Source organism: Argentina silus, assembly GCF_951799395.1.
Source record: "Argentina silus genome assembly, chromosome: 18".
NCBI classification, from domain to species: Eukaryota; Metazoa; Chordata; class Actinopteri; order Argentiniformes; family Argentinidae; genus Argentina; species Argentina silus.
Window position 1 is genome coordinate 9,937,877 of NC_139672.1, and position 24,200 is coordinate 9,962,076.

General features: G+C 44.1%; 1 protein-coding gene across 1 annotated transcript in view; it reads right to left on the bottom strand.

Annotated features, from left to right (window-relative positions):
• The window catches only part of LOC310818924 (A-type potassium channel modulatory protein DPP6-like), a gene marked incomplete at its 5' end in the record, with an annotated part of 64,768 nt that overhangs the window by 15,185 nt on the left and 25,383 nt on the right, over window positions 1-24,200 (bottom strand). The window contains 6 exons of the mRNA XM_083690027.1: window positions 1,604-1,685; window positions 2,180-2,232; window positions 2,335-2,409; window positions 2,531-2,625; window positions 6,813-6,911; window positions 8,745-8,859. Coding sequence (XP_083546153.1) covers window positions 1,604-1,685; window positions 2,180-2,232; window positions 2,335-2,409; window positions 2,531-2,625; window positions 6,813-6,911; window positions 8,745-8,859 — 519 coding nt within the window. The remainder of the gene's footprint in view (window positions 1-1,603; window positions 1,686-2,179; window positions 2,233-2,334; window positions 2,410-2,530; window positions 2,626-6,812; window positions 6,912-8,744; window positions 8,860-24,200) is intronic.

A 24,200-nucleotide genomic window follows, 5' to 3' on the forward strand; every position in this document is an offset into this window, starting at 1 on the left:
TTGTTCTCTCTGTCTCTCTCTCTCCCTCCCTCTCTCCCTCCCTCTCTCTCAGCTTTACACACATCCGTACGATGCTGTAGGGCCTGTCTGTGTGTGTGTGTTGACCCAAGCCTGCTGATTGCTCTGTCATGGTAGAGTAATTGCCCGTGGTTTAATGAGCCCAGCAGGATAGCTCTCTGTCTCCCCATTCCACACATCTGATGCTCCAGCGCGGGTGCGTGGGTGCACGCACACACACACACACACACACACACACCAAAGACTGTGAGCAAACATCAGTTTCACTCACTCACTCACTCACTCACACACACTCACACACGATGTTACACTTTATAAGGGGTGGTTACGATTCTGCCAAGCTTGATGGGAAATCGTTAAATCCAGAAATCCCACGAAGGGGAGAAAAATACCTGGTATCATCAGGTCAATCTCAGACAAAACATCGACCGCTCAACTCCTCCAGCGCTGGCTATTCATTAAAACAAACACGAAGCTAACACCAAAACAAAAGAAACAATCAGGTACCCCATTACCATATGCAAATGAGACGGCCCTTTCTCCCTTGGCAGGCGCGATCTCATATTTCACTTGAAATGTTTATATGTATTCTCTCTCCATCCAAATTCCTTTGTAATTCAAGCAAACAATGTGATAAGTGCAATTAGGGGAAACAAACAGCTGCTGTAGGGAAAGGTTATTGGAGGGAGTGGAGGAACACCAGGGAAGGAGAACGAGTGTTTGGTTTGTACGTTGTCAATTCAAAAGCGCTATTATGAGGTGAGCGATAACAGGACTGTAGTGTATGAATTGGTGTTTGGAGTGAGTACGTACGTGTGTGTGTGTGTGTGTGTGTGTGGGTAGGTGGGTGTGTGTGTTTGTGTGTGTACTTCAGCTGAACGACAAAAGGACTGCAGTGTGTTAATTGGTGTTGGGTGCGTGTGTGTTATTTTGGAGAAAACAACCCCGATAACAAAACAACCTCCGATAACTCTTTTTGATGCTTTTTCGAAGATTGCTCTGCTGTCCTTTTCCACAATAAACTGCATCAAGTACAATCAACCTTGTTTCGACATCAACGCTAAACAAGTTAGAGGCTAAGCTGTCGCCACTTGATGTTTCCATGGAAACTCCCCAGACTGTCCAAGTTCTGGGTCATGCCACCGAGATGCCATCTGCCACAGGGCCATCCTTGCTCTCCCTGGCGTGTGTGTGTGTGTGTGTGTGTGTGTGTGTGTGTGTGTCCTTGATAAACTCTCAAACTTGGCAACATAATTGCATCCAATGTCAACACTGCACTGGAGGTATCAGAGGTGTCCTGCACCACTGGTCATCACCACACTGTAAGAGCCGATGAATTGGTGTAGTTAAATGTTACAGTCCTATAATACTGGAGTCCATTTAGTTAATGCTCTACAAAACTATTGTGTTCAGTAGCATATCACTTAAAATCAAAGGCTAGCTTTTAAGATCATGAAGCAGGTCCTTCTCTATGAGAAGATGTACTGTCTACACAGCTGATCCCTCTAAGCTGGTTAGGGCAGGTGTGTGTGTGTGTGTGTGTGTGTGATAAAGAAAATATAGAGAGGTATTGGGGGTCACTTACTAGCTGTTGACCTTTGGGTCCCCATCCAGCGTACTGCAGGGGGGCGTTCCGCACCTCAGGAGGGGTCAGACTCCATGTCTCCCTGTGAAGACGGCACACACACACACACACACAAACACACACAATGAATGTGAGTGTGTGTATGCGTGGATGTACGTACGTGTGTGTGCATGCATGTACGTGCGTGTGTGTGTGTGTGTGTGTGTGTGTGTGTGTGTGTGTGTGTGTGTGTGTATCCATCCAGGTGAGCTATTTAAGTAGCTAGCTTACCATAACCTTAATCAATCATCCACAGCTAGATTTAGCACAAAGCCACTTTAGCTGAACTTAAGCCCATTAGCAATATGGAGCAGTAAGGAGATGAAGAGACATCCAGTACAGTAGATTCTGTGATGGCTCCCAAATTAGGGCAGACGCTGTGTCCTATATAACAAGAGACCTTACTTACACTTGTCTGATTTTTGAGGATGGAATTATTAATATGCCCACCAGGTGGCAGCACAACCAGGTGCAGAGAGAGACACAGAGAGAGAGAGACACAGAGAGACAGAGACAGAGAGAGAGAGAGAGACTTACGGGGTGGTCAGGCTGCAGATGATGTAGGAGGCCATGTAGGAGTGTTGATAGACCTGAAGGAACAAACACAATATCAGAAACATCATATCCCAAGACAACTCCATATCTGGGGATATCTTGAGACACAAGGAGGTTCAGGGTCACAGGTCACTCACCGGGGCCACGTTGTAGGCCAGCAGCACATGTCCTAAGTCTGGAGACACCTGGTACTTGCTGGCCTTGTACATCTCCTGGGGAACACACACAGGTAGGCAACTTTGAGTGCTGTTCACTGGGATTCAATCAATTCAATTCTCAAAATCCAAAACGGTCTATTTGAATTATGAGAAATATATGAAACACAATACTCACAAACATCTTGTTCTCCACCAAAGTGACCTTCTGCTGTGTCTCCACGTTGAGTTTGACCACGTCCCCTTTGCGGGTACGATACAGCAGTTCATTATCTATTGAATATGGAAAAACAAAGAGAGACAGACAGAGAGAGACAGACAGAGAGAAGAGTTAACTGTACATTATCGATGTAGCATGCAGTTTTAGACTCGACTGTGATTTTTCCTTCGCCAATGCTAAACATTTTACCTGGACCCAAAATGGCGACTCTGTTACCACTGCACCACATGTATATTGGTGCAACTGTAGGTGTGAGTGAATAATGTGTGAATACTGGCTCCAGGCTCACTGCTCTGCCACTGCATAGCCTGTGTCCTTTGGACCACTTCCACTGACAGTGTGACAGTGTGTCCTTTACAGAAGCACAGTGCCCCCTCCCAAGAGAAGCACAAGGAAAAAGAGCCCCTGTTCTCTCACAATGTGGTGACCCATCCAATATAAAATGATAGAGCGACCATCTCTCTCGAGTGGACGTATATCCGCAACGGAAATAAGAGAAAAGTGCTGATGCGAGTGATTCTAGCAGGATTTTATACCGCTGGACGTACTCTACTGTGGTATTATTTAGAGATTGTGTGGGGAAGCGTCTTTCTGCTTGAATACCTCTCAAGTGTGTTTTTCCTCAATACTCTGTTCTGAAATTATTATTATTAATTTATTTATTTTGGGGGGGGGGGGGGGGTCCTGGGCCCAAATATCCCCTCAACAATGACAGTCCCCCCTCTCTCTTGACAAGGAAGCGCAATGGCAACCGATGGATTGAGGATCACGGAAAGTTCCGGGAGAATCCAGATAACGATACTCAACGTACCACGGACACACTCACTCCAGGGCACCAATCAAATAGAATTCAGAACTCGCACAGTGCCTCATCGGAAATGTCAGGACGTGAATGCGTGCAGCAAAAAGATAATAAACATGAGACATCTGCAGTGTCGTCATCTCGAAGAAATGCATTTTTTTTCCGTGACAACCGCTGCTTGGAACAATGACATTTTCAAATCGGCTTCCTCCCCCCCCCAGCCAAATCTAATTTCATATTTATTACCAATTTTGAGTGACAAGAGAAGACTAATGGGACTTGACATGGCAGGAGAGCCTGCTGGGTCTATATTGGTTGTGCTGTGACCAATCCAATTCAGGCCACTGTAATAAGCGTTTGATGAGAACAGCGGGCTGTACTTTCTCTCCTATAGTGTTATGATATCTCACTTCTCGCCCAGTGAATTCGCTTCCCTGTAGCCCAATCAGTGGAGGCTGGCGGAGGTGGAAAGCGGAGGACCCGCTCATTGGAATGCACAGAATGGAATGAGGAATTCCATGCATGAGCCGTCCCATGCATTCCAATGAGCCTGTCCTCCGATTTCTCCCTCCGCCAGTCTCCGCTGGTCCCAATGCTACGTCCCTTTCTCTGAAGTGTCCAATTGTCTATTCCCCCTCACAGATTTAAAAGCATAGGATTGATGTAGACGTGGGCTGTTACACCAATCCTATGCTTTTTAATCTGTGTAGAAGGGTGGACAAGAGTACACTCCAGGGGAAATGTGCTCGAGCTGGGTGGGTAGATCCTCTGAATGGTGTAAAATCATGAGTCACACTGTGGCTGAGACTTAAATACTTCCATTAGCGATCCTTGGCTTAAGCTCGGCGGGACGTCTTGTGGCCCGCGAGAGACTCAGGTGTGGCGCCAGTTGGTGTGTGTGTGTGTGGCTCTCCGAGATCTGTGTTCAAAAGGCGGCGGTGCTCGGCGCCGATCAAAGAGCAGCGCAGGATCAATTATGCATCGCTCTGAATGAAAAGATACAAAATATTGATGAGGCCCCACTGAAGTACAAGGTTGCACAAACCGATTCACCGTCGGAGGTCATCAAGCACCAAAAGTGAGCTGATTGCTTTAACTTAACTTTGACACGGAGCGATGTCACACTGTGAACTTGGCACGTCCGTCTTCCTTCATATCAGCCTGACATTGTCAATGGCTACGCTTTTATCAGAGAGGACGGGCGGAGGAGGGGGGGGGGGGGGGGTGTAGGAAATACTCTGACAGGACGCTACACGATACATGCAGGTCATGCTAATATGAAGCCTACGGTGATTGCATGTTAATGTAGCCGAATGGGAAACTTATCAGCGACCCACGATAATGAGAAGTTAAACTAGAGGACATATATAATAATAACCTAGACAATGTGACGTTATGGTATGCATCAGTAAGGCTAAAGGAGATGCTTTATACCAGAGGAGAGGGTACAGACTAGGGACCATTTTCAGAGGGGTGGTAGGGTACTGTGTGTGTGTGTGTGTGTGTGTGTGTGTGTGTGTGTGTGTGTACGAGCGCTTGTGTGTATGTATGTGTATGTGTGTGTGTGTGTGTGTGTGTATCTGTGTGTGTGTGTGTGTGTGTGTGTGTGTGTGTGTGTGTGTGTATCTGTGTGTGTGTGTGTGTGTGTGTGTTTGCAGTTGAACTGCTGCTCATGAGGTTAATTATCATGTTCCATCTGCTTTGGGCAATGCCCTTTTGCCCGCTGTTTAACTTCACTCAGCCAGAATTACTCTGCATAGTCATAGTTCGTTGGCCGTCTTTTAAAGTTGGCCGGGAAAACGGAATACTTGAAGGTTGCTAAAAAGTCATTGCCGGGGCAAATGGGCCAAAATATTCTTCTATGATTTTATATTCTCTCCCCAGTCATTTTAATCCTTAGCACTAGAGGGCACTACGGAGCTTAATCAAAAATTCCTGTATGCTGCAGGCAGCCACTTCTTACCTTGTCAAGGTTAAAAGGGGCATAACAAACCATTTTTACATCTGTTTATGTGGGGGGGGGGGGCGTCTGTGGGGTACATGCTCTGCATACGTTACAGATGGCGCACAACAGCATATGCTGTAAGCTTTGAGGTATTTGATCTATGAGGAGATAGGCATTGTGGCGTGGGCACGTGCGCGAACACACACACATACGCACACACACACACACACACTTAATTAGTTCTATGGGCTACATCTGTTGAGAATCACCTGTCTGTATCATGTTAATCCTTATGATTATGAACAATCACTGTACAGACATCCTAGGCTGAGTCATCTGACTACGTTATGCAGTGACTGTATGTCAGGCTTTGGGATGCTGCGATTGCCATTCAACTCAGTGGGAAGGCCTGATCATGGGACCAATTAAGTTCTCTGACATGTGTTTCTTTACATGTTTTTTATCTGTTCCTCATGTTTGATACATATACAGTACCAGTCAAACGTTTGGACACACCTTCTCATTCAATGGTTTTTCTTTATTTTTTTTAGTATTTTCGACATTGTAGATTAATATTGAAGACATCAAAGCTATGAAGGAAGACATATGGAATTATGGAGTAAACAAGAAAGTGTTGAACAAACCAGAATATGTTTTATATTTTAGATTCTTCAAAGTAGCCACCTTTTGCTTTGATGACAGCTTTGCACACTCTTGGCAAGTTTGTGTCCAAACTTTTGACACACACATATATATATATATATATATATATATATATATATATATATATATATATATATATATATATATATATATATACACACACACACACACACTCACTTCACACATAATTAGGAACACCTGTACACCTTCTCATGGTGGAGGTGGTGTAATGGTGTGTGAAATGTTTTCTTGGCACACTTTGGACCCGTTAATACCAATCAATCATCGCTTGAATGCCACAGCCTATTTGAGTATTGTTGCTGACCATGTGCATCCCTTCATGGCCACAATTGACCCATCTTCTAATGGCTACTTCCAGCATGATAATGCACCATGTCACAAAGCAAAAGTTGTCTCAAATTGGCTTCATGAACATGATAATGAGTTCAGTGTTCTTCAGTGGCCTTCCCTGTCTCCGAATCTGAATCTAATAATAATCCCTTTGGGATGTGGTAGAACTGAAGATTCACAGCTTGAAAGTGCACCTGAAAAATCTGCAGGAATTGCGTGATGCAATCATGTCATCATGGACCAGAATATCAAAGGAATGTTTCCAACATCTACCCTACCCAGTATATATATATGGATGGATGCAACAAATGTCCTTATGTGAATTCAGTGCAAAAATGTCATGTGAATTGACTCCATGAACAGTAAACGTACACAGACCGTACCACTGGCTTGGTATGACGTGAGTGTGGGTTTCTACTGGGGGATGGAATGGTACGGTCCGGAGGGGCAGCAGGGTATAGGAGGACCTAGCGACTCACCACTGAGCCATTTGGCGTCGGGGTCGTGGAGGCGGAGGTCGACACCGAAGAGTTTCTCCACGGAGACTTTCTTCCGGAGGCCAAGACTGTCGTCCTCACCTGTGGGATGAAGCATGGAGCGGAACGGAGGACAGAAGAAAGAAGGATGAATAACTTATAGCCACACGACACGGTCGAGCTCATCTCCTGCCTAATGACTTGTGACTAAAAGACGACACTCTCAGTGACTCTGTCTACTTCCCCGTTGTCTTTCCTCTACGCCTGACGCTCTTCTCCCCGCTTACCTTCTCAGAAAAAAAAATCCCAGGAGGATAACGACAGAAAAGAAAACGTTGACTTCTTCCAACCAGTTGCAGCTTGAGGGAGGTCGTTTAAACGGGGCAGAAACTGTCTGTCAAGAGTCTGACTATTATGTTCTCTGTCTCTGGGGATGGAAGCTACCAGGAGCTATATTCCCAACTCACAGGCAGCAATTTAGAAGAGGTTACAAACGAGACAGAGACACCTCGCCCCGGGTAGAGCTTTATTGATCGAGCCGCGAAGAATGGCCATCGATTCACATCAGCCTGACCCCCTGCTCTCAGAGGTGGTGAACAGGGGGTAAACACACTCCCTCTACCCTCAACTTCACAATCAACTCTTCTGCACAGCTGACAGCCAAACTGGAGACCGAGAGAGTGAGTGTGGGGGTGAGGAGGAGAGGAGGAAGGGGGGGGGGGGGGGGGCAGAGGGGTGGAGGGGGTTAGGAGGAGGGGAGGAGCGAAAGGAAGTTAAGTTATGAGAAATTGAGATAAAAGTAAAGTGTCTCATATCTTCGCCCCTTTTTACAGGTTATTCAGGAATTGATAGCAATACATACAATCTTTTTCATCCAAATTCTTGATTAGACAATCTTACATGCATCACAAAGTTCCTCGCAAAGCATAGAGTGATCCAAAGCTAGACCTCCTACTTGGAATGGAACTAAAACCCGGAGGTAATCCTTCTCCTTGCCAGAAAGCGGCGGCGGAGTGCGAAAGGGCAGGAGAAGAGAGGACTCGTTCCAAACACACGCGGCAAAACGGCACGTCTGATACCGTGCCAATTTGACAAATGACTCGAGCTATTACTGCATAATCATCTCCATTAAACAAGCCTGAATGGCATTACACATTAAAGGCCCATTACCTAGCGAGACGATGACCTCGCTGCTCAGAGAAAACCAATATGCAATCTCCAGCCTGACACCGTCTCACCATCGTCTGTGAGAAAGGTTATGAAAATAAAATTACCTACTCAGCTACGATGGGCCGTTGGAATCCCTCTCAGTCATAATGGAAAATGAAGTTTTCATTGGATGGGCCCGAGGTTTGGCTTGATTTAACAACATTTGCGGCATCCTGCCTCTTCTGTCATACAACTTGACATGGACCATCTATGAAGTGTGTGTGTGTGTGTGTGTGTGGAGGAGGTGACTTGGAATCACACTCTCATGATGAGGTAGCCCTGCTTGAGACATGCTGATGTACCATTAGGTCCGCTTGGGTAGATTCGTGTGTGTGTGTGTGTGAAATGATGATTATTTTCCTGAGTGACTCTTGCAATGTTATTTTACCATAGAGATACCCCAATCCCATGCTCTAGGGTGACCAGGCCAGACTTACTGGTGCCGAGCCCTTACTGGTGTGAACCATATCATCCTGGTTTCTTGTTTATCTCTTACTATAACAGTGACTGCAAACTCTTTGTCGGTGCCTCTTTCCTGCTGGCCATTCTCCTGGACAGCAGTCTACTGTCCCAAGTCGACTTGACTAATAAATTGTCTTTATTCAACTTTCAATTTGAGTATCTACCTTCTTCTACACATCATTGGATATTATTCTTCAATATCAGATACATCATCATTACATTGTGTGTGTGTGTGTGTGTGTGTGTGTGTGTGTGTGTACATACGTGGGGTCAGCAGGATGACGGAGGTGACGATCAGGGAGCAGATAATCATGATGACCAGAAGGGCGATGGCTATCCCCTTCCAGTTCCTCTGTGGAGGAGCACTGCCCACCAGGTCCTGGAACACACACACACACACACACACACAAAAGAGAGTGAGGTTCACACACACACACACAAAAGAGAGTGAGGTTCACACACACACACACACAAAAGAGAGTGAGGTTCACACACACACACACACAAAAGAGAGTGAGGTTCTCTCTCACACACACACACCTGTGAGGTGAAAGAAAGCCCATTATAATGGGCCATAATGCTGTAGCAGCGCTGCCAACGGAGGGCAGGGGACACACACACACACAGAGGCACAGCTGACAGCAGTTTCTCAGCCCAGCTTGAGACTCTGACCATCCAAAAACAAGTTAGGCTGAACAACCAAAGTCAAATGAGGCCAGTGAGTGGAATAGTGGAATACTGCACCACCCCTCTCTCACTGAAGATAAGTTTACGCATTACGCTTCGTGAAATATTTAACTTGCGCTAGCACAAGTACTGGTCGCTGTACAAATGATTGATCCTGGAAAAGCATACTGCAGGAGGGTGGGTAATGTGGTCGGACTTCTATCTCTGCAGAAGCAATCAGCCTCGGCTGCATCCCTGTCTTTTTCATCTCCTCCTCACTGTATTGTGATTGTATCCAGACACGATGCAGAGCTTATTCTCCGGGCTGCTGTCTGCTAGGCCCGGCATAACACATAGGGGAGGAAGAAGAAAGTGTGGAGTAATGAGGAGGAGGACGAGGAGGAGTGTGTGTGTGTGTGGTGGGGGGGGGGTGGGGGTGGGGGGGGGGAGGAGAGAGAGGAGAAGGGGGGAATTCCCAATCTGAAGCCACAGTAGAAGACAGACCCAGGGTCTGGCCAGAGTTGTCTTTGCTGATGGTTTCATGGTGTGGTTGATGGTTCATGTCGATTCTGCTGCTATTGATCCGTTATTTGGGATGGAAAGAGAGACGGACCATGTCAAAAATGCATTTGATAGAAGTGATGATTAGAGGAGTTTGTCGCCATAGAACAATCGATTGTTGTCTGAGACTCAGCTGGACCTGCTGGTGCCAATCAAAACCATAAAGACAAGCCTGCATGGGAGTTGGAGTCAAAAGGAGGGGGACTAGGGTAAGGGAGGGATATACACACACACACACTGAGCTTCTGCAGTGGTAAGAATTGTACCATTTGAAATGGACAGGACAAGCTCAGAGGGGGAACAAGCTGAAATAATTGAGGATGTTCTGTAAACTGCTGGAACGGATCATTCTCAATAGGACACATCACTATCCAGCTGCTTGTAAAACTCAGCATCCTCCATCTATTTTCCCATCGTACCCCACTGTTTTAGATGTTCACAAGCCTGCCAGCAGCCTCCCAGCAGCCTCCCTGTGTGTGTGTGTGTGTGTGTGTGTGTGTGTGTTTATGTTTATTTTGTGTGTGAGGTTGTGTGTGTGTGTGTTTTGTGTTTATATTTATTTTGTGTGTGTGTGTGTGTGTGTGTATTTTGTGTTTATTTTGTGTGTGTGTGTGTGTGTGTGAGGTTGTGTGTGTGTGTGTGTCTTGCACTCCATACAGACACAATGGGCACAGAGTGGTGCAAAAATAATGAGCCTCTCTGTCTCGCACAACAGATGGTAGATAGCCCCATCAGCACTATTATTCTAAACATATAGGCAGTCAGATCCACAGGATTTACAACTAAGTATACCCTTGTGGAGATGCTGTCGATCCATCAGTTTACCTGGAAGATTGCAAACATGCTGCATGGTGAGATGTCCAGGTACGATGTGCTGCCTCGCTAATTTGCCAGTATAAACAGCTCAGCATGATAGACATGATTCACTAGGATGATTATGATCGATCCACGTGGATATGTTCTTCTTCTTCTTCATTATTCATTCAGTCATTTATTTTCACAAGATATAGACAAAACAAACAATGCGTGCGGAGAAAATTGTTTTTCTAACAGCAGTGCTACACCGGGATCCGTGAAGTATCCATTAGCGCAGGAATTGAACACGCTACACCAGAAACGTGAACAGTTGCGCGTGTGGATGCATAGTAAATATCCCTCCCAGTATGTTCCTGCATGGTACTTCAACGGTATCCCTTCCTGACGTTGAAACTTGCTGTTTTACGGTGGGAGTCCTGTCAAATCGGAGTATCTCACGGCCTGTTCTTTACCTCCAAATATAAACGAGGACTGTATTTCGGTTTATCGGGCCTACCACTATCGCATGCATGTACTGCTAATCCATGTCTCTTTTACATTATCATACTTTGAAGCTGAGTGAATCTCTATCTGCCCACGGGTTGCCAGATCCGCTCCAGCCGTCCAGCAAGAACTCAATGGAGGAGAGAGACACGGTACCAGAGGCTAATGAGGACACACTGTGCAGGGAGGGGAGGACTTCCTGGCTGTGTGTGTTTTGGGTCTAGTCTCAAAGGACATTTATTGTCCCTTGCTGCTAGCGCAGCCGTTCGACGTCTACGTTTCACACACACACTGGTGTAGCAGACCCGTAAGACCCAGCCTTGTAAGACTAGACCCAAAACACACACAGCCAGGAAGTCCTTCCCTCCCTGCACAGCGTGTCCTCATTAGCCTCTGGTACCGTGTCTCTCTCCTCCATTGAGTTCTTGCCGGACGGCTGGAGCGGATCTGGCAACCCGTGGGCAGATAGAGACCCGGCTTAATTGGTAACAAGGCCTATCAGCAGCTTCTGGATCAATATGGGGCCAGTGGTGCTCGGTCTTTATCTCCCCTGGCGCATGCCGTGATGACTTGTGCGCGTGTGTGTCTGTGTGTGTGTGTGAGTGAGTGAGTAAGTGAATGAGTGAGTGAGTGAGTCAGTGAGTCAGTGAGTGAGTGAGTGAGTGTGTGTGGTTGTTTGTTTGTTTGTTTCAGCACACACCACTGCATGTCCGTTTGTGTGTGTGGGTCAATATTAATAATGAAAAACACTGAATAGTGAGTACATAACAAACAAAAAACAACAACTCCATATCAATAACCGATTTCATTGCTGCGGAGGTTTCTCCTACATATTAAAACCGGTGTTTAGAGATAAGGTTGGAGACTGAGATAAGGGAGATGGATCTGTCTGTGTAATCAGCTCATAACATAGACACCTCGACACGGTAGCCTCTGTCTGCGATACATCGGAAATCACTGCTGCCCTCTGACCAATACAGGGATAGAAGAAATTAATAAACATTCAGATCATCATATCTATCTGTATCTGCAGGAGAGGCTGGCGGAGGTAGACCCTGGAGGACGGGAGCTCATTGTAATGCATTCCTCATTCCGTTCCGTGCATTACAATGAGCCCCGTCCTCCGATGCCTACCACCACCCGCCTCCCCTTCTTGTTCCTGTCAGCGTCTGCACAGGTTCAAGTATATGAATTATTCAAACTTATTGGCTTGCCGAAGAAGAAAGAATAGCGATTAGTCCTCTGTGGCTCAGTTGGTAGAGCATGGCGCTAACAACGCTTATCTTGTGGGTTTGATTCCTGCCGGGACCATATATACTGAAATGTGTGCACTCACTGTAATGTAAGTCGCTTTGGATAAAATTCTCAGCTAAATGGCATATATTTTTTGTTAAATATTGTTTCTTCAGCTTGAAGACTTATCAGAGAGCCTTTGGCAGGCTTCAAGGTTATGCGTGTATGGATTAAAACAACCTACCAGGGAGAAAAGAAAGAGGTAGAGATGGAGAGAAGGTATCTCCTTTGTTTCTATTCTGACCTCCCCGACCCAGAGTTAGGTTGCAGACATGACAGTTGGCTCATTGCCACACCAGAAGGCATCGCTCAGCAAAAAGAATCCCAGTCTTCCAGACGCCAGCCGTGTGTCCCCCCCCCTGCCTCTTCTCCGCCTCTTTTCATATTCAATGAACTGTGTACATATTTACCAAGCTGGCATGAGTTGGGGGGGGGGGGGCTACGAGCCCTCCAAAGTAAAAATGGGAATTTGAAATGTACTTCAGCAACTTTCTACTTTCTGAATGTTAACTACACGTCCCGTTGGCCCAGTGGGATGGAGACAAGACGAGCAAGAATGAATTCTCCTCCACACTTGGCATTTCCTTAAATAGACACAAGCCCAATTATTGAATTAAAGGTCATGCAGCATTCTTCAATGTCTTTCCTCTACATTTCAATTTCGATTCAACCTTTATTTACCCGAGCCTGTTGTCTTCATACATTACTGTAAAAATACGTGAATTCACTTATATTAAATCTCTTACACAAGAGTGACAGAAACATACAGCGCCATCAAAACCCACTCATCAGCTTCTCCCTCCCCTCTAATAACATCGTCATGTAATCAAAACAACAAACTTCAAGCAATAAAAATATGAATATTATTAAATATGACAGCAGGCTTCAACTCTGATGAATTATTCATCACTGCAAATGAACGCGATCTCACCCATGAGATAAGGGCTACTCCAAAGGATGTTTTTGTTTGTGCATCAGTCGCTTCGACAACCTGTTGCACGGGCTAACAGAGTCGTTGGCTCTCCAGCACCTGCCAGCTGCTGTCCTCTGAGCCGCCCACCTGATTGCCGTCTACCTCCTTCACATGTAATTCTCTCCGAACAGCACAGAGCTGGAGCTGATCTGACAATGTGTCAGCGTGGATCCTCTTGCAACCACTTACAATATGTTTTAGCTTGTTTGTGTACTGCATGTAGCCTGAAGGATGGCATCTGAATATGAAGCTATAGTGTTATTACAGTGTTCATACCGTTCAACACCGACAGTGGGAAAAAAACCCACTTCAATAATAAATATTACATTTTATAATAATAATTTATAATAATAATAAAAAAGACGCTCTCACTTGCTAAATTAGTTTCTGTACGCAACTCTGCACACAACAACAATATGCAAATAATAATGTGTTGGGTTCTGGTAGGAGATGGATAAAACTAATTCAGTGTGTGATATTTTAGGAAAGGCACATGCTGTTTTATAGCTGAAGAGCTCTGTCTGGAAAAAAACAAAACAAGAGGCAATACTTAACATTGAGAAAACAAAAGAGACAGAGGCCTCCGTGTCCCAATCCACTGCTACTGAAGTGTACTTAATTCCCGCCCATAACTCATCATAACTCCATGTTCTCAATCCTGCACCACCTGAGGTATCACACATCTGTCTAGGTGGACTGAAGACTCACTCAACTGAAATGAATGACACGTGGCTACAGCATGCTCCGATATCTGCACAATGATACTATGTTGAATGCATGGCAGATGCATGGCTCCATTCTTAATGTATACTCAGTAGAGGCAGAAATTGGAAGTCAGAGGACGGGCTCATCGTAATGCATGGAATGGAAAGAGGAATGTTAGCAATCGTGTGTTAGAGACCATTATGAACGACAACAAGCACATCCTCCGATTCTCATTGGAACGCCTGGAATGGAATGAGGAATATCAAACAAGTGTGTTTGACACCATCCCTCATTCCATGCATTACAATGAGCCCGTCCTCCGATTTCTACCTCCACCAGCATATATATATGTTTGAGAATTGGAATATAGTTTATTTATGGAGACTTTAATTATCACCATCATCCGACTCTCTTCAGGATATCACAGAAGAAAACAAAACACCTGCAGATGTTCCGACGTTGTGCCCAGCGTGCCTGGTGTTCTTGCTCACACAAACTCCGAACAAACCAGAACGTTGTCTGTTCCCAGGAGGTAGACCCATCCCTTCTCACCAGATACAGCTCAGGAAAACAAAGATTAAAAAAAAAAAAAAAAAAAGACTAAAAATACTTCCTTTAAACACAAGAGGAAGTGAAGACATTTGAGAGTGCTACTTTAGGGACACGGTGAGGGGATACAGGCCTGCATTAAGCCGTCATCTACTGTTAGCTTGTGTGAAAAGCACAGCCTGCATGCATCAAGTTTAACAACAATAAAAGCCTGCATCAATAAATGAAGGCCCAAGCCATTTTCAACCTCTGTTGTTTTCAGCAGACCCCACAGCAAAACAAAGACTGAACATCTCTCTCTCTCTCTCTCCCCGCTCCCCCTCCCCCCCCCCCCCCCCCCTCTACTGACTAAACAAAAGAAAACCACAAGGGGAAAACAACCAATTCTTTCCCTCCATTCGTTGTCTGTCTCATTCTATTTCCAGACATTAGAAGAGAGAGAAAGAGTGAGCCGTCCTAGCAGGCCCTCTTCCCCTTTGTGTGGGATTCTACTTCTCCAAATTCTACTTCTCTGCTCTGATGGGTGCTCTCTCTCTCTCTCTCTCTCTCTCTCTCTCCCCCCATACCTCTTTCCAACTATCTCTCTCTTTCCCTTCTCTCCCCATCTCTTTCTCCCTTTATCTCTCAGTCTCTTTGCACGCTACTGTGAAGTGTGAAATGGATCTTTTCCCGATCTCCGTGCAGCCATCTGGTTTTGAGTCATGACAGGTGCATATTACAGGGTTCATTAGGGAAATGACTGGGGAGCCTAGTAAATGTAAGGAAGTACCTAGCCTTCGATACAAAAAACACTCCTCACATTTCAACAGTCCACCGGAATGTTCCAGTGGACATCGGACACCCCACCCACGATCTGTCACTCAGTTTTGACGTACAGTACTGTACCACAGTGACGGATCTGAGAGAGGGGTCAGACCACGGGAGGAAAGCAATCTGACTGTTGCTGTGTGTTTGAGTAACAGGGTAAACTCTCCATCTCGCCCCCTGAAACAGCATCAATAAACCATGGCCGTTAACTAGCCAGATTAAGAATGCATGTGAGCAGGGGTATTGGGTTCAGGGATGGAAGGGCACCCGTCAGTCTATTCAGGTTTGCCATTGCCTGCTCGGAAACTTCTGTTCGATCGAGGGCTGAATAGAGCCAATTAGTCTATTGTAAGCAGGGAATGGTGTGTAAATCAGATAGCCGCTACAGTGTCGACATCACGATAAGAGGGCAGCTCTGATCTAAAGATTTACGTCGAGAGACACGTTCAAAATCAACTTGTATCCACTCCATAGGTACTTGAATGCATAATAAATGGTGCATAATAACCAGCAGTAAAGAGCGTTTTCCACCGGTGCGTAGGTTCAGGGTGAATACGTGTTCAGGGAAAAGGATAAAGTCATACACCGCGTTAAGGTTCTTGTTGTGCGAGTTTATCCTTTTCCTGAACATTTATGGACCCATAATTTCCAACTACAGTCTGCAGTACAGTGTCTTATACAATCGTGACGTAACATAATTGATTGCCAAATGCAAGTGAGAGCGCACACACACGCACACGCACACGCACACACACTACACTTGTGCAGTCCTCCAACAATACTACAGTTCCACCAGCTGTTCATGGAAAACTAAGTACCCTTAATCATAGAATCATGATTCCGAAACGTAGAAAAAAAAAGTTGTTGTTGTTGCCCAGTTGAACTGAGGTATTTGAAAGGAGTGAGGCACAACAGACTTAGAACGCGCTGTTGCAGTACAGTGGTGAAGTACAGTGGTGAAGTACATTGTGCATTGTCTTGTCCTCTTTTAGAACCCATCCAAACTCTAGTAAATGATTTAGACCTATGCATTTTATTCCATTTTGTGATTTCTCAGAGTTAATTATTAAATATCCGTTTTCTTCCACGAGCTACATCTAAAGAACGTTCTGTTCTGCATCGCTGATCGGAGTGTTTCTTTCCTGCCTATAATCGTTTGTTTAATGCAGACCTTATGAAACCATTGTTGACAATGCTATGTGAAGGCAATCCAAAAAAGGACCAAAAAAAATAATAATTTCAGATTGGATATATTCTTTTCCAATAACAAATGTTGATGTTTCCATGAACCTTGAGTGTGATATTAAGAATAAATAAATATAATAATTTTTAGATAAATGGTATTTCCAAGGTTATGTTGCCATGGTGACTCATGCATGCGTGTGTGCATGCGTGTGTGTGTGTGTGTGTGCGTGCGCCACTGCACCTCTTCAATTACAGGCTATATTACTCTCAGTGAAGTGATATTTGACCTTGAGCCAAAAGCAACAATGTGTTTATGGTCTATAGACCTACTGCAGGAGCTCCTTTAACTTGTGTTACTGGAAAAGTGAACCTTTTTCTCCAACAAAATGCATCTTTGTGGAATAACAAACATAACTACCTCATATTATCACTTTTCAACAAGAGCAACACACAGCAACACACATTCATAATACTCTTCTCATCTTGAAAGAAGAATGTGTGCAGAACCTATCAAGATGGAAAATATTTTTTTTCAACCACTTTTTGCATTATATCAATGTATTTTCAATTGAAACTTGATCTCCCCAGAGAAAGCACCCTGACGGAACGAAATCTCTTACTACATTTGCTCAGGGGGTGAATATGTAATAAGCAGCTTGGCATAATTGAAAGTTTATTGATTTCCTCGATGACCTTTCCGAAAAGCTAATTGCTCTGTTTGAGTGACTACACCAACGGATGGACGAGGAATCCAGCACACTCTCTATGGAATACCCCATATGAATACCTCCCGCTTTATGAATATGACTGAGAAACTACGGCTCGAGAGTTTCTGTAGGAATGTCAATTTGAAAGATTGAACCGCCTTGAGGGACACAGTACGTCAGTAGGGCTCATATTTGAGATCAATGCACATCTTCCGGGGAAATTCTAAAGAATCTCTTTCCTAAAGTGTCATATCACCCACTTCACAATGACTATGGGGTTGTGTGACAAGGGAGATGTGAGGCTGTTGATGATAAGACACTGAGACATCACCTTGAACTACTTGAAGAGAGGTTGCGCTGAATAAGGTTGCAGGCTAGCTCATTAGCGTTTGCAGATAACCAAAGGCACCTGAGGCCGCTAACCGCCGATAGCATCAGAACTGCGTTGAGGCGCTAAGCTGTCTTAAAGCCTCTTTTCATTCCCTGGAAGAGCTGTATGTGTGCATTGGTAACAGACACAATGTGATTGACAGGGAACTCTAAAGAGTCAGTTAGAGGGAAAACAGTTCCATTGGTGCTGAAGTTATGACACAAACATTTTACAGGCATGAATGTATCATTTGTAAAAAAAGTTCTTGAGAAGACCTTCAGTTGTGTTGGAACATTCCAACCCAAAAGTTGCTGAGAACCTTGGTAGAATAACGATCTCTCTGAAGTGGGAGATGAAATACTCTGCAAAGACCTTAATGAATACCTTAAACCAACATGGGATTGGTACATCAATTTTATATTAATAAAATATAGCTATGGATTCTTGAAGAATTTAACTTACTGTAAAAATGCCTCATGAGCTTAGTTCAAAGGTCTTACCCCATCAGAACCCAAAATATAAGTTGTTTTACACACAAACAAACACTGTATAGCTTCAAACATGATTAAAACCAGCATTTTAGTCTCATGGATGGTCAGTCCATGCCTCCATAGCTCTGTCTATGAAATCGAGAGTGGCTACATGGAACGTTGTGCCCTCAGCTGTTTACCCAAAAAGTGGCAGGGAGGCCATTTTGTTGTTGTTTGAAAAACAGATTGCCCCTTTATATCTTCACTGTGGCAATTGCACTCTAATCAAAATGGAGAACTGACTACCTTGACAACAAGTTGCTATTCAAAGATGTGGATGGTGTTTTATCCCGGGTGAACTTAATGAATCCAATTAGTGTTACTAAACAACTTAAAGATATATACAGTAAGGAGCCAATTACAACATGGTCTGTGATTAGAAAGAAAATACTTCCTGTGCTAGCTAAGTACCGTAAAGGATATTCAGCTACTTGAAAACCAAGTCGCGATGTCACGAGGCACAACTCGCACCAGCCGGCATAACAGTTGAAATGAACATGAACTTGTAACTAGGTCAATCTCTTCTCATTACAGAATGCCTGGTCTGTGTCAACAGGTTCTATTAAGAAAACATAGGAGTAACAGAATGGCATGAGGTGATACTAAAGAAGATTTCCGAAAAAACATTATCGTGGCTGACCAGCTGACCACATCAATTGGAAGACAAACAAGTGAAACAAGGACAGCCAGGCACACAGGCATCCATCCCATTAAGGCTTGAGGTTAGCCAACATCACCATAGAAACAAGGGTGGACGTCTGGTGTTGAGACCAGGTTGTCCATTTGTGAGGATGAATTCTGCAGCACAAACACAGAACAATAGCCACTGTCTCCATCCAAAGAGAGAGAAAGAGAGAGAAAGAACGAAGGAAAGAAAGAGAGAGAGAGAAAAAGAAAGAGAGAGAGAGAGAGAGAGAAAAAGAAAGAGAGAGAGAGAGAAAGAAAGAAAGAAAGAAAGAAAGAGAGAGAAAGAGAGAGAGTATTGTTAGAATCCCAGAGCGGTGAAAACAACCTGCCAAGATGAGGTAGGAGTGTTAGAGTGCAAAAGGGGAATGAGTGGGTGGAGGATAAGTACTGTATGCTCTCTGCCTCTGCAAAGGTATGAGGAGGAGGGTACATGTGTGGGAAAGAGGAATAGAGACTGTGTGTGTGTGTGTGTGTGTGTCCGTGTGTGTGTGTGTGACTGTGTGTGTTTGCACATGCCTGCCCCAATCTGACTTTAACTTTCTTCTCAGATTGATTTCAAAGTTGCTCATGGACTCAACCATATACAGTAGCACCATATCTTGTTGGGAATTAGTAATCATGGGAATATTGGCAGTTCTGAAGCATAGTGCTGATAAGAAAAAAACCAGCAGGCTAGCCACTGGACCATAAGGTAACTCAGAACAACCCCCCCCCCCCCCCCCCCACACACACACACACACACAACCACACCCCACCCCCTCCTAATAGCAACCACTGCCTCCAAGAAATTGCTGTTATAAATTCATGTGTATTAAAAATAAACTGAGTTAACACCTAAAATATTCAAAGGTACAGTGCTGCTCAGACCCAACAGAGAGAGCTTTGAGAAGTTGAAAGAGACGGAAAGGGAGTGTGTAGTAGGCAAGTGTAAAGGAGTCGCCTTGCCTGACATCTCAACACTGTGCATTACAGCTCCCTAGGCTTTAGCTTCGTGGGATAAGGCGGTGTTGAGATGGACCTTGTCCGACTCCTGATATCAGGTCATTTTGATAGTATGATTTCACTTCAATATTTAAGTTCAGAAAAGGCAGGCAGCCTATTATCCATCAGCCAATGAGATTCATGGAAAAGCCTATCACCCTGACAACAGAGTTTGCCCCTTTTCTTTTTTCTTATATTATAGGAATGTTCAGCGAGCGTCGGGGACCACCTCTAAATAGCTTCATCTAGAAAATCCCCCTGCTGGGGCACCTTTGAACGACTCCACACAAAGCGAAAGACTATTTTAACCGAATGTTGTGACTTCTGATTTGCATATCTCCAGCGAAACAGGAATGCGTTGTGCCAACCGTTGCTTTCACTAGAGTTCTGTCTCCCTTCCGAGGAAGTCTGTGATATAGAAACGTACCAGAAGAATTGAGAAATGAATGACGAATACTGAGCAACACTGTATCAAACAATGCCAGTTGTTCAGAGAGGGAGAGATTCATCTCCACACAGTCAATCACTCCAACACTCAGAGTCAAAATGTGATTGTGTAAGTGATGTCCTGCTGATCGTTCTCACAACCTCAAACACAATTGTGTGTTAATCCCATCTAACAAGAACAGTTTGTCGCTTTCAACGTTCCAAAAAAAAAAAATCATCATTATATGATATTCAGACTAGATAATCACTTAATCAGTGTCATGTAAGAGTTCCATTGTTGAGTTCATGCACGACACGTATGCGCACACAGGCAGGCAGGCAGGCAGGCAGGCACGCACGCACACACACACACACACACACACACACACACACACACACACACACACACACACACACACACACACACACACACACACACACACACACACACGCACACACACACACACGCACGCACACACAGCAGTGAAAGAACATTGAGATCCAATATGCCTGAGGCAATGTATCCAAAAGTCTGGAAAACTGGAAAATATCTATGTTTAGCACTGCAAATTAGATATTCTGTATGGATTGTTGTTGGCACTGGTACAGTGCATTTACGTTGGCCTTGACAGGCTAAAGGTTGTACACACTGTATATGCAACAGAATGCTGGCTCTCAGCAATTTCTCTTTACTGTAACTGTATTGACTACAAGCCATCTATTTTCATGTATTTTTTTATACACTTAAGCCACATCAAATATTAAAAACAGAAGTTCTGCCTTGTTGACTCATCCTCTCATGCATTCTCCCTCCAACACGACACACTCAAAACCCAGCATCCAAGGAATGTTGGGGAAGGACGTTTTATCTGATTATTATTTAGCATATACCTGTGTACCATGTGTGTATCTCCAGCCATCATACAGGTGGAGAAGAAAAGATTCCTTTCTAATGAGGATGGGATTGTTTCTATTTTTGTTCCATAATTGACGAAGTGAGGATGTTGTTAATCCTCGCTAATTATCGCCCTCACTCACCTGATCACTGCAGATAGGACTTCGCGATTGTTTGCCAATTGAACAAAATCCCTCTAATCATTAGATAATGCCTGAGCGCATATAGGCTAATCTCACCATACTGTAGATCTAAAATACTGACAACATTCAAAATGAAGATAATGGTAATTGAGAATGTTAACTGTTCTAATCTTATTTTTTGAAAATCTTATGTGATGTGAAACCCGAGGCAATAATCATTTGTTACATTGCGCTTATAACCAATTGGCTTAGAAAACACATTTTGAATTCACATAATAATCAAACGTGTAGTCTGATCTAAGTCAAAGTGCCTACCTGCTCTTGTTGGTGAGCCGTTTTCGCCGGTTCATTTGGCTCCTTGGTAGACGTCATTATAACTAACTACTGTACAGCGGCGAGATCAGAGCTGTCAACCAGGTACGGAGTGCCACGAACCGTACCACGCTTTCAATTTCAATGCAGGAGAGAGCAGGGGAGAGGGAGGGAGGGGGGATAGAGAGAGAGAAAGAGAGAGAGAGCGAGAGAGACGCACGACCGGACGGACGGACGAACGAACTTCACCAATCCTAAAGAAATCCTGAGAAATGTCACACCGACGGCAAATTGCCTTGCCGTAGCCAATTAAGCTACCGTCGTTGCAGCTGCGTTGTCTGCATGGCAAACGCATCAGTGCCACTGCCAAGAGGGTGATTTGGTGGGTGGTGGTAGGTTACGGTCTACCTCCGTAGGCTACGATTTGCTGAGGGTATGAAGGGCATATCCTCATCAAACCAATATCCAATATCCAACCTGCTACCAGACCACTGCTGCATCAGTGCAACTGGGGTTTTGGTATTCACACAAATCCAAATAAGTCCCCAGTAGAAATCGGCTAATATGAAACAGAATGTGGTAATATTACATTGCAGTAATGGTTTGACAATGACAATAATATGAGTATTATGAGTCATATTTCCTAAGTGATGTTTTGCTGCTATTTTCTCTCACTAAATGTTTTATGAATAATTCAGTATTTTGGATTGAACACACATTTCGCCACGATTCTGCAACTACAGCAAGTTGAACAACATGCAAATGAGCAATTAATAACATGCAAAAACATGCAAAACAAAAATTACACACCCATGTAGGAAGTAGATATGCACAGCACTAGCCTAATATCATTGGGCTGCAACTTGACAGTTGGATGCCTACATTAGTTATTTCGCCTCTGTAATTAGCTTTTTGTTACACATAAGACAATTAATGCTCGCTAATTAGACATGCCTCAATTATTAATTATGTTCACATTGTTAATTAACCCCGATGCTAAGATCCTCTCTCCTCCTCGCTCTTCTCAAAACGTCATAATGGGCACAGAGACGTCCGCTCACGAAAGTTAAACTTTTGATGCCCTTTACAATACAACATATTGTCCTGGAATCCCATAAGTGTGAAAACTAAGGCTGAGGTCTAATTCGTGCTCTGTTACCACCGCGCGCCAAGAGACCACTCAGTTTGTCCTTCAAACACTGGGCCTCACTAGAACTACAGGCTAATTTTAGCGCTCTGCCAGTAGTCTCACCTTCCCACTGCACAATAGAACTCAGAGGAGGCAACCTTTCCTGAGATGTGTCACTTTGCATTCAGATCACTTTGAGGGCCCTATAATCACCATTACTGGCACACAATGAGTGAATAGACACATCGGTTTTCAGTGATGCCAATTTAAGGCTTAAACAACCTTAAACAACCTTGCTTAGTTGATCTGAGATCCCTCATTCCTCAATTCCGATGTGCTGCAAAAATCACAATTCCGATTGTGCTGCACAATTCCGTCTTGTCTCTCATGGGGCATAGGTGATCCATAGGTGATCCATAGGTGATCCATAGGTGATCCATAGGTGATCCATAGGTGATCCATGCTCAGAAACGGAAAAGACTGGAGCTCTTAGTGTTTCGAAATGGACTATTTTCCTCACTTCCACTTTGGTCCGTAAACTAACAATGATTTATGCCGAGGGTCTAAGAAATCAAATGCTGCACTTGATTGCATTGATACTGTAAGAAACAAATCTATTTGAAGAAACAGAGAGACTGCATTTCCACTGTACTTGACAGAGATAGCATGTAATACAGAGCTAAGAGCTGGTATTAAGGAGAACAGAAACCATGATCTATTTATTACTTGCTACAGTATTCATGCATTACCTTAAACCTACATCCTGGAGCAGTAACTACATCCTTATGTTTATTCATAGAACCCTGTGTGACATAACAGACAGCACAAGTATTATCAGAATATCACCACGAATTAAAAACCCATATAAATGTACTGCACATGCTAATTATATTGCACCCTTCATCATTGGGGCATTTACATGCATGAGGCAGATTTAGTACCCAATATTTTGATGGTATGGTAATTAGTGGTGTTACTGTTCTCCCGATGCATGCTTCATGATTGAATGCCCTGGTGGTCCCTCTGTTGAATACCCTGGTGGTCCCTCTGTTGCAGCACATTTTCAGGCCAGGGTCAAAGACTAATAGGCTCACAGCGACAGCTAGAACAAATGGTTTTTGGGACCTGCATAATTCCTGCCCATTGTTAAGAGTTATTCAGACAAAGACAATTTGTCTGAATCTGAATTTCTCTGAACGCAGAGGCAGTTAGTGTGAAATAAATCTCTCAAACCAATCAATGCGTATTTTAAACCTTGGTGGAACAGACTTAAACGACAATGGTTCGTAAATAGTGTGGGTAACATCAATCTCGGTCGTATCCTTAATAGAGAGATAGACATTTATGATGTAGGCATAGCAATTTAATGATTACCATTCATTTATGAAGCACTACACCAAGAAACTACACCTAATGTACTTCTTCAGTGTCTTGGTGTGCTGTCGACGGTCTGAATACAAAGTGTGTGTGGTCAGTCTTTTGAGAAATATAGTTTGAATCCT